Source organism: Somniosus microcephalus, chromosome 2 (assembly GCF_052327205.1).
Source record: "Somniosus microcephalus isolate GS21.2 chromosome 2, FLI_Smic_1.0, whole genome shotgun sequence".
NCBI classification, from domain to species: Eukaryota; Metazoa; Chordata; class Chondrichthyes; order Squaliformes; family Somniosidae; genus Somniosus; species Somniosus microcephalus.
The window spans coordinates 159,131,922-159,148,783 of NC_140988.1; the positions used below are offsets into that span (position 1 = coordinate 159,131,922).

General features: G+C 42.5%; 1 protein-coding gene across 1 annotated transcript in view; it reads right to left on the reverse strand.

The window, feature by feature from the left end:
* Window positions 1-9,181: 9,181 nt before the first annotated feature.
* Window positions 9,182-16,862, reverse strand: part of col25a1 (collagen type XXV alpha 1 chain) — a 256,959-nt gene continuing 249,278 nt past the window's right edge. Inside the window, exon 33 of the mRNA XM_085965125.1 lies at window positions 9,182-15,541. Within this exon, the coding sequence (XP_085821251.1) occupies window positions 15,506-15,541 (36 nt within the window). The 3' untranslated portion in view covers window positions 9,182-15,505. The remainder of the gene's footprint in view (window positions 15,542-16,862) is intronic.

Sequence of the window (16,862 nt, forward strand, 5' to 3'; positions counted from 1 at the left end):
AAGGTTCCCTTTTGCTTTTCCTTGTGCAGATGTATCAGCTGCTACAGTTATTAAATGTTTGACTTAACTTTTTGTCATCTTTGGGATGCCTGCGTATATCCATTCGGATCAGGGAAGTTCTTTTATGTCTTCCCAGTTGAAGGAATACCTTCAGAGTCAGGGAATTTCTACTAGTAGAACTACCCCGTATAATCCCCAGGGTAATGGACAGTGTGAACGATACAATGGGGTGATCTGGAAGGCAGTTATGTTGGCGTTGACATCCCGGAACCTTAAGAATACACAGTGGGAAATGGTGCTGCCTGATGCCCTGCATTCCATTAGATCATTGCTTTCAACGGCTACTAATGTGACCCCCCATGAAAGGCTCTTTAACTATCCGTGGAGATCTACTACGGGATATTCGGTACCTTCATGGCTTACTGTGCAGGGACCTGTGTTGCTTCGACGCCATGTTAGATTGTCAAAATATGACCCCTTGGTGGAGGAGGTGGAGCTGTTGGAGGCAAATTCCCAATATGCTCATATTCGATTCCAAGATGGGAAAGAAAGTACTGTTTCAATTAAAGACTTGGCTCCTTGTGGGGGCCAGCCCTCTTCTGAGGATATTAATAATGGTCATGATTCAGATAATGTGGATGCTGTTACAGATACTACAAATATTTCCAATCCGATTGCAGATAATCATACTTCTATTAGTCAGCCTTTGATAGATGTTTATGACCGTCCCAGTTCATCTTCTGATGGGATTTCTAATCCGGAAACCGTTGAGAATCGGGATATGGATAGCCTTCCTGTTGAAGATACTTCTGTGCCTTCTGGCGTGGGAGGGCAAGGAATTTCACCAAGGTTAAGAAGGTCGACACGAACAAGATATCCGGTCGACCGATTGAAAATGGACTTTTAAATTGATAGTAATGTTTTAAAAATTGTTGAAATATTATAGTATATTGTTTTAGTTGAGAGATACTTAATACTTATGCGTAATGTTATTATTTGTTGTTGTTCATTTAGTATTGTGTTATGTAAATAGTTTTATTCTCGTGCATAGTTTAGTTGTAAATAATTAATTGTAAATTGTAAAAGTTATTAGGTTGGAGTATATTTTAAAAGGAGGGGTGAATGTGGTGATTATTCCTTGATTAGTAAAAGTATTGTGATTCGTTGTTTGTTAACTGCCTTGGGATATGTGTTGTAATCTCATTGGTAGTTGATGATCACATGATGTGTTGTGGCTACCTTAAATTCAGTCCTTTTCTAGCTTTAGTTGGGACTGGATGTGGAAAGATATGCTGCTGATTTTAAAGTTAATAAAGCCTAGCTTTGGAAGGCCATTCTAGGGCATATTGTGTGGAGAAGGAAAGGAATGCCAGGGAGCGCAAAGAACATTAAAGACTCATAAGTTCCAGGCAGAGTTAGCTTCTTGGGAAAGATGGAGGAGAGGTGCCTGAGGTGGCTCTGCCTCACTAGAAGAAAGTTAAAGGTTGGGCACCTGATTCACAAAGACCAGCAGGGTCAGTCAACTATCTGCACTTCCCTACTACCAGTGGCAGTGAAGGTCAAAATGGCTCCCAAAGTTATGCTATGGGGAATTGGTTCCAAAAACAAACTTTAGACATCCACAGGAGATATATTCAGGTGTCAGCCACTTTGCCATTTTGCAGCTTCACGAAAGAGGTAATTGAAGTCCTGTATCATGTTCTTGAAGAGGTTTCCCCCACACATTATATGCTTGGACCATTCCATACTGAGGTTACCAGCACCTGTGAGGTCTGGTTGCAAAATCAGCCCTTTGCTGATGCCATTGAGATAGCTTTTCCACAAATCATGTATTTCCATTATTTTTCTAGAATTTTGTTGAAAAGGAAAAGTACAGACCTTGAATTTTAATATTAGACTAATAGCTATGGATAAATGGAAGTACTATGTTGCACTCCTGAAATAAGGTTGATGTCACATACTGTACCTCATTGAAGCAAAGCAAGAAGGAACTTCCCTGTATACTGTACCACAGAGTGGAGCATAGGTCATTGAAGTGAAGGATGAGACCATTAGACTGAGACCTTCAATCATGTTACTTGCCGTACGTATTCTGTTCTCCACTAGTATTCGACCATGGTTCAAAGACTATTTGTTTTTTTAGTTTGTATCTTGGGGGTTTCCATGGGGGTGGTCTTTGAATTTTCAATAACTTGCCTGGTTTGGTGGCGGGGAATGCTCCACAGCCTCTAATGAGACACTGTTAGAGCTGATTGATTGATTTGCGTGTCACGTGATGGTAAACTCAATTGGGTCAGGCTACTGATGTTGAAAGGACAGCCTTTAGCTAATTAGCTCATTAGAATGTTGTATTTCCAAACATTATAATCAAATAAAAAATGTATTTCAATACTGAATGGGAATTTCTCAGACATAGTTCTTGGGATGAGGCTAAAGCTGTGTAGTCTCAAAAGCTGGTGTAATTGCAAGATAGGCTTAGATGAAGAAGGCCCTTTGTCCCAGTTAGAACCATGGATGTTTACAGCACAGGAAGAGGCCATTTGGCTCATCATATCTGTGCTGGCTTGTTGTTAGAGCAATGGAGAACAAATCTCACTGCCTCACTTTCTCCCCATAACCCTACATCTCTCACTGCTTCATTGATCCAGTTTTCCCTTGAAAGAAGCAATGGTCCCTGCCTCAAGCACTCCCTGTGGCAAAGTATTCCATGCTCCAACAATTTTCAACTTTGCCTCCTGGGCGGTAACCTGGTGTAGCAGATTATTCCCCGGTGCAGAAACAATCTGATTTTCATTCCATTGAAATGATTCTGTCGGCCATGCTCTGATCAGTTACTCCAGTTCCTTCAGCAAGCTAGCCAGCGGTCCTTAAAGGGACTACTGGAGGTCGCCAACATAAAGGTACATTTTTTCTTTTTAACTTATCTTAATGTGGAGCCAAGAAGGGCAGGAGTGCTCATTCTTGCTCCCCAGCACTACTATGATCCACTGCTTGCCTGGGTTTGCCCCCCCCTCCCAGACCTACCGAGGGCCGCTGAGGGCCCAGAGGAAACCGGTGAGCTGCCTCAGGAGGCCTGAGAGGTATCCATAGCTCAACAAAATGATTCAGCTGAGGCCCAAAGCCCAACTTTAAGCCTCGAGCCTTCAGCTTATGGTGTGCGCTGTGATCGCGCTGACCATTTTGGGCCCGAAAATAAGTGTAGATGAATTTCTCCCCCATGCTCACTTTTGTATATGACATAGGCAGACACTTCAGTGCCCTACACCGCACACACAGTATACGCTAAACCTAACACACAATGACGAAGATGGTTTTCAACTAAGAATTAAAAATTTAAAGAGCAACTTTATTTACTTCAATCAATTATTTTGAACCTATGAATTTAAACACATTCACCTCCACCATTATTTTTGAGTCTAAGTGGCTGCAGCAAAAAAACTGGCATAATTCCGGGAAATTCCCAATCGCCATTGATTTAACTGGGGGGGAGGGGTGGCGGAATTATGATAATCAATTTTGCATGGTTTCGTGAGGGTATTGTCAGATACTGGCAATGACAAAGTTCCAAGAAATTATGGTATGGCATAAATAATGGCGGAGCTAACTTATGCCATCACAGTGTAAAACAGACCCGATACCGTAGATGCGCCATTCCAATGGCCCAAGAATCCGGGAAATTCTGGGCCTACATATCTGCAAATATTAATCTTCTAAAAGCCATAATTCTTTCTCATTTTTGTTAAAAAACTGTTTGGAGAGTAACAGTTAGCATAGAGACCAATGGACATTGAATGTTCCAAAACTTTATACAATGGAAATAATGGCCAGAATTTTCTGTACCTGGGCGGGTCGGGTGCGGGCAGTCGACGTGGCAGGTTGCGACCTCGTTGTTGCTTCCATCCCACTGCTGAGATCGACTTTGCACTAATGGGGCCTATTAAGGTAGCACTGCGCGTTACCCAGCCCTATTAAATGGTACGGGTCTGAAGACGTCATCGATGACACGTTTTCAGCCAGGATATTTAAAGAAAGAAAAGAAAGACTTGCATTTATATAGCACCTTTCATGCCCACCGACGTCTCAAAGCACTTTACAGTCAATGAAGTACTTTTGAAGTGGAGTCACTGTTGTAATGTGGGAAACGCGGCAGCCAATTTGCAGACAGCAAGCTCCCACAAACAGTAATGCGATGATGACCAGATAATCTGTTTTTGTTATGTTGGTTGAGGGATAAATATTGGCCAGGACACCGGTGATAACTTCCCTGCTCTTCTTTGAAATAGCGCCATGGGATCTTTTACATCCACCTGAGAAAGCAGACAGGGCCTCGGTTTAACATCTCATCCAAAAGACGGCACCTCTGACAATGCAGCACTCCCTCAGCACTTCACTGGAGTGTCAGCCTAGCTTTATGTGCTCAAGCCCCTTAAAGGAGCCAGGGGCCACATTGCATTTGAAGGTTCATCTAGGAGTATGCAGGCAGCACACTGGAGGTTTTGATTGCTCCAAACAGTTAGAGAGATGGCTGCATCGAGGCAGGGGGCTGCACCCAAGATCTCCAATGACTCCCTCCATATGCTTGTGGAGGGAGTCACAGCACGCAGGGAGGTCCTCTTCCCTTCGAATGGACGGAAGAGACCTCCCCAGGAGACAAAAAGAGCCTGGCTCCAAATTGCAGAGGAGGTCAACAGCAGGGATGTGTTCAGGAGGACCTGGGTGCATTGCCGCAAACATTTCCATGATCTCATTAGATCAGGAAACATGAGTACAAAGCCACACTCAACTTCATCCTGCTGTGCCTCTCATCACATCCCCATCACTCTGCCTTCCCAACCCTACTCCTGCACATCCTTACACCAACATACCTTGCATATCCACCCATCCCTCTTGCTATCTACATTACCACATTCCCATCTTACTAGCCACCCCTCATACTCACCCTCATCCTACTGCAATCATACCAACTAACAACACACAAGGAGATCACTTGGCATTGTCACTTCACTCCATCATAGGCACCTTCAAAAGATCTAACCCATCCATTCCTTACACTCATTCCATCACTCTCACTCAACCTTCTCTTCTTTCCCTCCTTGCAGAAGAGAGCGCACAATAAGAGGGAGAGGGAGAGAACTGGAGGAAGGCCTCCATCATTTGCCACCCTCACAGCAGCAGAGGAGGCTGTGTTGGAAGTATTGGGAGTGGCCGAGCAGCTGGAGGTGGGAGACGGAGAGAGGGGGACATCTCAACAACCTGGTGACAGAATTACATATCATACAGCTACATGGCATACATCAGTCACTCATATGGGGACTGAAGACAACAGCCGCTAATGGTCATCCTGCACATAATGGTAGCTGTACCCATTCTTCATATGACATATTTAACTCATCTCTTTACTCTCCTACAGGCTCATCAAGAGCCCCCCCCCCCACTGTCCAGGAGGAAGAGAAAGACGACTCCTCAGAGGAACCTCCAGCCTCAAAGGGCACAGTGTCACCAGACATGAGCGCACCCAGCGTGACACGAGCGCATCCAGCACCAACGCACATCTCAGTGGGTCCCACGTGAAAAAGTGTACTGTTATTACTGGGTCCGTCACAAGTCACAAGTGAGCAAGACAGGGACAGCAGTGGAGACTCCTCGCTAGAGGGCACAGGATGCTCCCAGCTCTGTTCAGCTGCAGGTAGATGCTGAGCCTCGGGGGCCACCCAGAAAGCGGGCGATCCTAGCGGTGCAGGAAGAAGTGCAGGAGGCTCTGACAGGTTTTGCAACCGTGATGTCTGCAAATGTGCAGAGAGTGGAGGAGTCCATCTCCAACATGAGAATCACCATGTTGCAGGCGATGGCGACTGTAGGCTCTTCCATGGTTAGGATGGCCACCTACATGGAGCAGCTAATGCACCACTCACAGGACACATGGTCTTTCTGGAGAATAGATGGTTATCTATGGAGCATAGATGGCAGAGGCTCATAGACCTGTCTAGGAGGGATGTCAGCGTAGACGTGGGCCCTCATGACCCTACTGATGTGCAGCACGGTGCTCTCCAGATCCTTGCTAGCAGGGAAGTGTGGGTGGCCCATGAGAGGGATGACAGTGAGAGGGGAGAGGGAAGTGTGGGCTCCTCTCAAAGTACTCACACTTCTCCTCCATTGCCACCCCCTCAGTCAGAGCCCCAGATGGCTCCTTGGATCGCGATGGCCGAGTCTACCCCTGCACAGTCGCAGGAGAAGCAGATTTTGGCGGGGCCATCACAGGCTCCAAACCCAGAGGACGTCCGCCAAGAGTTTCTGAGCAGTTGCAGCAGGGAAGTGAGCAGGCTGCCTCTACCTCTGCTGAAGCCACAGGGGTAGTACCTCATCGAAACATGTGTAAGAGAAAGATGACACACAGGTAGATTCACAAGGGTAGCCACTTGGGTGTTTTAGTCAATGTTAATGTCAAGTTTCCGTTAATGTATTGTCAACCATTAAAATCTTTATTTTCACGACTTTCCCATTTTGGGCACATTTGTGTGCACCTTTGGAAGTGGCTTAGTGAGTTGCAGTGAATGGTGAGACATAACGGTACCCCCGCAATGGTGGTCAATGGTGGTCAGTTTGAAAGGAATGGCTTGGTCATTGTGGGGATCCTTTATGGTATTGCTGTGGGGTGATGCCAACCTGGCGCAGCACGTGGCAGCCATATGGGTGTACTGCATAAAGTTAAGTAAATCTGGCCATGATGAGGCCATCCCTGGCCTCCCGGGCAGCAATGTACTTGGGTGCTGGTGGGATCTGGATCGCAGGTTCCTCCAGCTCCTGCTCGTCTTCCAGCTGATGCTCCTCCTCCTCCTCTGAAGAGGCTGTGTGCTCAGAGCCTTGCTCCTCATGCAGCTCTAATCCTCGCTGCTGCGCTATGTTGTGCAGGACACAGCAGACCATAACAATTCTGGAGACCCTGGCTGGTGTGTACTGAAGGTTCCTCTAGATCTGTCAAGGCATCTGAAGCGCATTTTGAGCATGCCTATTGTCTGCTCTATGACACATCTGGTGGAAATGTGGCTTTCATTGTATCTCTCCTCGGCCTCAGTACTTGGCCTGCTAAAGGGTGTCATGAGCCACGTCTTCAGTGGATAGCCCTTGTCTCCAAGCAGCTAGCTGGAAAGTCTGACTGGAGGAGCGAAGAGCTGAGGGAGGGTGGACTGGCGAAAAATGAAAGAGTCATGGCAGCTGCCAGGGAATTTGGCACACACATGCATGATGATCTTCCTATGGTTGCAGACGAGCTGCACAATGAGGGAGTGGAAGCCCTTGTGGTTATGATGGGGTACCCTGATGGCCACATGTGTGCAGTTGATGACACCCTGCACCCGTGGGAAGCCAGCCAGAGTGGGAAAGCCGAGTGCCCGATCAGTATCACTGGCTTCATCAGTGGCAAAGTTGATATAATTGGCTGACTTGTCAAACAGGGCATTGGTGACGTGTGTGATGCATCTGTGAGCAGCCGACTGCGAGATGCCGCAAATGTCTGCTGCAGATCCCTGGAAGGAGCCTGAGGCGAAGAAGTTGAGGGCAAGGGTGAGTTTGACAGCCACTGGTAAGGCGTGTCTACCCGCTCCTCTGGGCTGCAGGTCTTGCTCGAGCAATGTGCAAATATCTGCAACGACCTGGCGCGATAGCCTGAGCCTCCTTTGGCACTGCTGCTCAGTCATGGTGAAAACAGTTACCGCGCTTATGGATGCTTTCAATGATATCTAGGAGCTGCAAGTCCCATGAACACAGTGTTGTAAAATGCTCCACATCCTCATTAAGTTAATATTCTAATTTTTAAATTAGTGCAGCATTAACTTACTTCTGTTCCTTATAGGCGCAATGGTGCTTATGCCTGAAAGTCAAAATAAATGACTTAATAAAACAAATAATTTGGTACACCAAGAATTCTTTTTTATTCTGGCAATACCATAAAAAGACCAAAATACTGGTGTGGTTCACAATTGAAAAAAACTGTTAACGTTTTGACTGCTGTTAATGATGATAAATATTTCTCCTTTGAACAAAATGGTAGAATGTGCTTTAATGAGAGTTAAATTCTTTCCACATTTCCTGTTATATCGCAGCTATGATAACATTTATATAAATCGATCATATAATGATCCTGCCTTCTTCGTAGGATTCTCTGAACAGACAGGAATAGTACAAGATGAGAGCGGTGTTGTCATGGCAAAGTATTTTGGCACACAATTGGACCGGATATGAATCCTCTTTTTTTGTTGTTGTGTGAGCTGCTTTTTTCCCTTCTCTGGTCTCCCTCTACCTTGCACTGTTTAGAGCCAAGATGGTAAGTGACCTTGTTCCCTGGAGAGTAGAAGGTACGACAGCAGCCTTGCTTTGAGGAGGTATCGAGCCCTGGTTGGAGCTTTCCCATAGTGAAGGCGGATAAGATCAGGAACTCGGCAGGTGGAGTGAACCGCCAGTGCTCCAACAGGCTTGTTTACGAGTGCCACCAAACGTATTAGTTTTTATTCCTATTTGAATGAAGAGAATAAAAACACAAAAATGGCACTGGAAAGTGTTGGGCTTCAGCAGATAGCATCCGCTGTGGTGCACGCCTGCCATGCAGCCGATACTGGCCCTGTCGCTGCTGTGCTTTAGTGAATTAGAGCAGGCTGCTCCAGTAATTTAGCCCGACCAAAAATAACTCCTCGCTGGGGGAACAACACTGTGCCACTTACAATATAAAGAACTGTACACAATTTTACCACACAGTCCTCAAAAAGTTAATCACTTGCAGTTCCTGCATCTGTAATTGATGCAGCAAGGTTGAATTACTCAGCAGCAGCCAACAGGTAATCAATAACAGATCATACGTTCTTCAGTGAGTTACAGAAAGTTGTACAAAGAAAAAATCCACAGAGAGACCAGTAAAGAAATGCAAAGATGGCTGGGATATCTATTATTGAACAGTCTCGCACACAGTTTAGCATGATAATATTAAAATATGCTAAAAAAACAGCATCTTGTAAAAATAGATCTGAAGGTCAACTTCTTAACATTAAAACAAAATTTTGGAAATATACAAAACACAACTGAAGTAAAATGGAAAAAAATATATAAAACGTTCAAACAAATAATATAAAAATGAATAAAAATCAAATTAATAATACAAATCCTCATCATGCCATCAGAATCAACCCACAAAGAGAGCAAGGTGTTAAGTTTATTTTTGCTTTTGAAATGATCAAAAAGATACAACTGGAACCGTTTTTATGTCTCTGCTTCTGCTGCATTCAAATACACAACAACTCTGTTCCGCCTCAGTCAAAGCAGCAAAGAGCAGTGTAACATTGTTTGAAATTAAAAACTGACAGTATTTCCTGTTACATTCAAAAGATGGTGACAAGACCTGCCTTTCAAAGTATATTAACTGTGAAAAAATTAATTGCAGAGAAAATAAAAAAAGAAGTCACGCCAGTATTATATATACCAAAAAACTTTTAAAACAACATTCATGTTAAATATTCCACCAAAATAACATTCAACTATAGCAAAGCATATTTTTGAATAACATGCTTTCACTACTAGAGCAAAAAGATTGCTTTCCTGCAAAGGCATAGTACAAGCAATAGGAAACGGCCATCACATTTGTTCCTGGTTTGCACTGGACTGGGGAAGGTTACATTACTCTTATTAGCTCCTTTGGTAGACTTGGCACCTTTCACTTTTTTTTTTGGAGAGGACAGAGGAAAATAAGTTAGTGCACATTGATTAAAAAGTATGTATCGTAAGTATACAATGAATGTAATTGAAGGGAGATTTAGAAAGGAACCTAGGAGTGCTAGTAGACTGTTCACTTTCATGTAGACAATGTGACAAAACAATTAAAAAAGGCAACAGAATGGTGGGTCAGTAGAGTGCAAGTCTACAGGAGGATATGCTAGATCTTTACGTTCAAGTTGGAGTACGGTGTTTACTGCTGGTCGCCACGCCATGCATTGGGAGGTGTATGGAGAAAGTAGCAAGATTGATCCCGAATATAAAGGGGATGAGGCATCAGGAAAGATTACAAAGACTGCACCTAACAGTCTGGAAAGAAAGTGAATAAGAAGGAAGCTTTCATTGAAGGATAAAAGATTAAATGGTATGGATAAGGTGAATCTAAAATTGTTACTTCAAAGGCATGCAAGAAAGTAGGACGGTAGGCAAAAAATTTAAATTAGTTGAAAATAAATTTAAACTAGGTATTAGGAAGGACTACTTTACTTAAAGAGTGATATGTACTTGGAATAGTCTACCTTACAGTGTGGTAGAGGAAAACGACATCAGGGACGTTCAAAATGCAGTTGGATACTGTGATGGGACAGTTAAGAGATTGTGATTCGGTGGCTGAATGGCCTTTTCTCAATATAGACATTTTTTGTATTCTTAAACTATTTGCACCTGAATAGATTGTTTAATACTGTTACATCACTTTGCATTATGGGAATGTGTTTCATTCTTGGATTACAGGGCTGTCTTAAGTACCCATTTCCAGTTTGAACACATTATTAGGAACATAAGAAAGTACAGGAAATGATTCTCAGTCTATGTGCTCCGTCCCAAAAATTAATAATGAAATGAAGCTGGGCAGGAGAGCTGCTTCTGTGCACAGTGTAACTTTCAGTAGCAAATCTCTTTCCTGTTTCCACAAGGTTTGCTGAACTCTAGTGTTGTTAATATAATTCATATGAGGGTAAAGAATTTCTTCTCTGGCTACCCAGTGGGTGCCCAACAGGCACAGTACACCCAAGGTTTGCTGTCTCTGTGAGGAGGCAGCCGCACACGCTTTGCCTCCTCTGGGTCATGCAGATTGTCTGGGGGAGCTCCAGGCCCAGGCCTGCCCCTTGGTTGGGCAGAGGTGCCAAGAAATGTGGGAGAAAACCTGAGTGCAGTTGCATGGCTGTCAGACCTGCAGTTGCATTCTGGGTCCATTGAGATCCAGGCTGTTGATAGAGGTCAGATGCTGATAGAGGTCAGATGCTGATAGAGGTCAGATGCCGGAAGACCCCGATGACTCTAAATATGCTGGGATTTTCCAACCCACCTGCATTGCCATCAGCCTACCCCAAGCACCTCCACAGATGCTCTGGTCAGCAGGGGTATGAGAGCAGGCCATAGCACCAAGTATTCAGAGTGCCCAATGAGCAGAATTGCAGGAAAATTAGGTGGGAGGCTAAGAATGCTCCCTCCTGATACTAGTTACGCTGGACCTGTGCTTACTACAAGCGCAGGCCCAGTTTAAGCTTGTGGGGAAGCCCTAAGAAATATTGAAGCAACATAATGGGAGTGTAGACCTGCTGTAATGGGTCTCTGGCCTTTTTCCTTTGCTCTGCACCTGGAAAGTGCTAATTCCCCAGGCACAGGGCAGAGGGAAATCGCTCCTATATTCTGCACATTTTCAGATGAAACCATCCTGATGGAAACATTGTCTAATGATGGCGTAAAACTGATAAAGCTACAAAAGGTTGCTGTTGACTATGTGGTTATCTGAGTATCAGAAATCCCATTGGAATAACAGTACCATAAATTTGGACATTTGCGTATTCGGGTGTGCAGTAAGAGCACTTCCATGATACTGAGGGGGATGGAAGCCCACAGTGCAATGGGAAACTTTACAGGTGCTGTGAAAATTATTAAATTATTAGGAAACTTGTTACAATTAATATTTTTTATCATTTAATGTTAGTGTAGAGTTTCCATAAACATAATTATTTCCAATAATTGTAAGCACAGATTCAATAAAATGAATAATTTGTCAGTAAGCAGAAAGGAGCAGGAAGTGTGTGGGGGCGTGACCTCACTGTACCCCGTGCAGATCTTTAGGGGAGTGTTCTGAATTTGGATCTGTCATATTAATGCCACCCCAATGGCTCTTTCCAGTACTATGCCTTTGCTTTGATGGCACACTCAGCAGTAAATACATACAACCTGACCATTAGGGCAATAACAATAATTTCATTGTTTAACAGGAGTTACTACCATAAAAACTGAGGTGAGTGGGCTTACTTTATTTTTGAATCAATAAAGTTGATACTTTAGCCTAAAATTGTACCAAATCAAATGGCAGACAGAATGACATCAATAATGGCACTTCTCAGAGTACAAAGTAACATCTTCAGAGAAAAGGATGGGATAGTTTTACTGCTTTAAATCAGGCACAGGTAAAATTCTCAAATTGGGGGATGCTCAATAGAAATCAGAGAAGCAAAAAGCAAGGATAAAAGAATAGAAGATGGATTCCTCTAAATCCCATTAACCAGCAAACTATGCATGATTTTCTTTTGCCCTCAGGGGTTTAAAATTTTTATGATCCTGCCTTGCTGGAGTAAATAATGTAATACTTGTTGGCACATCAAAAGAGAATTGCATACATTATTGTGCAAGGACAAGACCTAGAGGTCAGGGCTTCTCGTTGGATCTTTAAGTCTACTGTTGTGCCAAACGCTATTGTAACCGAGGGGGACGTTCCAAAAACACGCTGGAACAACTCGGCCATCACTAGTGAAAGGCAACTGTTCAGGTAAATTCACACCATTCTGCAGTGAGTACACAGGCAGCAAAATTATTCCATTCACTAGAATTTAAATAAAAACAAAACAAAAAACTTGCACTAGAAATACTTCAAGCGATTTTTTTTCTGAGCTAAGTAGTTTGAAAAGCTCAGCTACTGAGCAGTGTGATGTGCATTTAATTCAGGAAAACCTGAAAAACGTAATAACGTTCATTAATTGCAGTTCAATCGTGCATTTGAGGCTTTGAACAGGGCAACAACAACCAAATATATATATATATATTTTAAAACAAGAAAGCTTGCATAAAATATTCCCTTCATTTGACACTTAAAAAATGCTGGTTTGATGAACCACTGTCGTAACTGTGCATTTTACAACAAAACACTTAGGAACATGCGGAATGGTTAAAGTTAGAAAATAAAATGTAACTGACATTTTATATATAAAAAAAATACATAATTTATGCTGAGCGTATATCAAAAGATGAACCATACGCAACTAAAGCAGCATTGTGATGTTGGCAACTATATAAGGACTTGGTCTTAGCATTAAAAATGTACAGTTGCCTTATTTTTTGCCTACATCACAGGAAAGCAAAGTAGATGCTACAATGTAGTAGGCTGAGAGGCCTCTATCCTTTTGTTGGAGTAAACATAAAAACTATTCAATTGACACATTATTCAACAGTCTATTAAAAAAAAATAGACCTAGGATCAAGACAAAGTGTCCCTCTTTAGCAAGGACAGGGGAGGAAGAGAGGGCGATAGGAGCAATACATTGATAACATTCATTAGGGAGTGATCATGTGTTTTTCATTTAGCACTTGACATCAGGGTACACCACTGAGTGCTACCTGAGTGGTATATCTTATAGAAATCAGTCTCTTGTGGTGCATTCTATTTATACAGCGCCTGTGCTGTAGGATTCTGAAAGAAGCATCTCTCAAATAAAAGTGGTAGAATCTATGCCCATTTCAGTTATAGCTATAATTGGTGATGGAGCATTATAGTTGCAGTGTCTAATGGTGACATTAGGGTCTCATTATGTCTGCAATGGTGCCATCTAAACATAATCCACAAACCATGCATTACTGGCTGGAACCACAGCTACAGTGATCCACTGGTGTTGTGCATATGAAATGATGGCTGAAATGTAACACATTATTGATAACCTTCGACTTAATTTACATACTCACTTTTTATTATATTATAATTAGTTAACTATTGACTCTGCAGTAACAATTTATAAACTGATTACTGAAAAAATATTTTAACTTGTACATGATGTAATTCTAGGTTAATGCTTCCAAAGGTTGTCTTGAATTAAAGGGGAATGAATGTAAAAAAAATTATAATGAATATGAGTTTAGAAATGAGCTCGCTAAATTCAACCTTGTGCAGCCTTGTTAGATTTCTAAGGAAGCTTTTCAAAATAAATTATCCTATTTCTCCAGGAGATGATGTGTCTAGTTGGTATTAACATGTAGTGCTGCCATCTTTTGTCGAGTCCAAAATTGAACAGGGGATAGAATAAAGGGGAGGACATGGAGTTCTGATGCTTTCTTTACTAATGATGAAATCCTTCTGCATTATAGAGTACAAATTCAGATCCATGACGTTTTCGTACAAATGGTTAATACGCTCTTACTATGTTCCTATGCGCCATGTTTAAATGGGTTATAATTAACTGGATTAACGCCTGTGTAAGAATAACACACAAGGAATTAAATATAAACTCTGGAATTTCTATCCTCATAAGATGCAGAAGCGATGAGAAAAAATGGGCTTCTTTTTTTTAAAAAAAAACAAGACTTTTGGTGTCTGGGTTCCATTTTAGAAACTTCCAGACTGCTCAAAAACCCAGATTGTCTGATACAAATCCAGCCCACTGACAACCATGTGAGATGCTGTTTATGTTAGCACCAGCAAAAGGATACCGACTCTAAACGCAGTAGGGGGTGGATATCAAGCGTTAATCAGTAGGTGCTGTTGCTTGAAAAAAAAAACAGATTCCATAAAAATAAAACTGCCTGCAGTTGCAGAGTCAGTGCAAGGGGGACTCAGTAAAAGAAACTGCAGGAAGATCCGTCTCGAATCAGAAAAAACGTTATGTCCACAGCAACTGACTGCAAAAGACGGTAAAATATAGAACACACTATAATAATTAATAGCTGACAACAGATTATCATAAAATGCCTCAAATGGAAAATGTTTATACTTTTTTATATATAATACTGGGCATTTGCATTTACATTATGAAAGACGAATGTATAAAGTAGTGAATCCACAGCGAGTAGTTGAGGCACAAAAGGCTTTTGTGCGTTGATGCATTAAATGAAAGCTTCTGAATCATAGGCTTCAGAGAGCTATCAATACAAATCCAAACACCCGTGCTCTTCCACGCTGGAGTCTTCCTAATTGTCATGCACGATACCTTCAGCATCTCTCCACTGTTCGGTAACAGCAGCAAAGTGTTTTATAAGATGCCTTAGACGTATAATACTAAATCCTCTCATTCAAATTCAACTCTAAATTATCCTTTGGAGCCGGTTTACAATTCCCATTTGGGTTGAACGATGTTTGGGTGCCAGTGCCCAATCTCAGTCAAAGGCACTTTCCTTTTCGCCTCATTCAGGATTGACACCTCTCCGCACTGTGGGGAAGAGTTCCTTGCTCCCGTGTGGAATCCTCAAAACCATCTTGTTCTTCCAAATCCTCTGAATGAAACACATTCCATGCCGTAGCCATACAATGAAAACAGTCAGTCCTCACTGGCTATGCGTTAACCAGGGACTGGCCCTTACAGCACTGAATTGTGAACTCCATCACTTTGCCATCCACTGGAGTCGGCTCGCACAAAACAAAAAAATACTTATGTTGCCGTGGTTACTTGACCCACAAAACAAGATGTTGAACAACAGAAGCTTAGGCTGCTTTTTTATGCAAATTCAAAACCCCTTTTCCTCTGCATTTCTTTTATTTCTTTCTAGCAATGAGCCAGGGGTTTCCTCCCTTTAGATGAGGAAAGAAAATAAAGTTCAGAGGCCTAGGCCACAGGTCTGCTTGCACAAGACGTTAGTGTTTGAAACTGTGAAGTGGTCACACATCTAGCACTGGTCAAACACTTCATGCACTTCTCCTTAGAACAGATATGACGGCAGAAAATCAGTGACGGAACTTTAGGTGGAGGTTGCAAGCAATGGTCAGTTATTTGCAATGGCAGCAGCCAACAACATTCCACAGTATTCATCTGCTTTAGTCTATTTGGCCACAATTACATGACAGAACTTGGTCCAGATATGTATCAACGGCACTTGTCCATGCAAAGTACACAAACTGAGACAGAGCTCACAGGGAGCTCCTGCGAACAACATTCCTACATTGTTTCTTTTTAACACTATGAGTCTCTGACTGAACTGTTCTATCAGTCAATGTACGATATGTAACTTCTTACTATAAAGAAGAAGCAGCAGCTATGTGTGAACATTTTCTTGACTTTTTTTTAAACAGTTACAACTATATAAATACAAAATATGGAGCATTATATACAAACTTCATGCTTTCGTGTTAGACTCATCACTGCAAAAAAAGCACAAAGACACACAAGCATTAAGTAAAACACGCTCTAGAAGATTAGTAATAACAAATGATCCAATCCTGTTGACCAACACATATTTTGAGAACAGTAAACAAAAAGGGTTCCAAGTAAAACCAGCAATAAGGTGGCTTAATAACTGAGCAGCTACTTCACTTGCTTGCCAACCAGTCACTCAAGCTTCAGATTACAGTCACACGCCATACAAACATGGCTGCCACTTTATGGGGATCACATTCTGCCAGCAATTAGACAGAGCTGCTTCGAACTTGAGCGCTTTGCATTTAGAGAAAAATTATATAGTAGGTGACCCTATTTTAGGTGCCTCGATTTTAAAATTCTCATCCTCTTGTTCAAATTCCTCGATGGCTTCGCCCCTCCCTATCGCTGTAACCTCCTCCAGCCCTACAACCCTCCAAGAGCCCTACAATCCTCCAATTCTGGCTTCTTGAGCATCCCCCACACTCCTTTCACCGCACCATTGGGGGCCGTGCCTTCAGCTGTCTATGCCCGAAGCTCTGGAAGTCCCTCCCTAAATCACTCCGCCTCTGCACTTTTCTCTCCTCCTTTAGGATGCTCCTTAAAACCTTCACTTTGACCAAGATTTTAGTCACATCTCCTAACAACTTCTTCTTTGGCTGGGTGTCAATTTTTGTCTTATAACACTCCTGTGAAGCTATGGGATGTTTTACTACGTTAAAGGCGCTATATAAATACAAGTTGCTGTTTTTGTTGTTG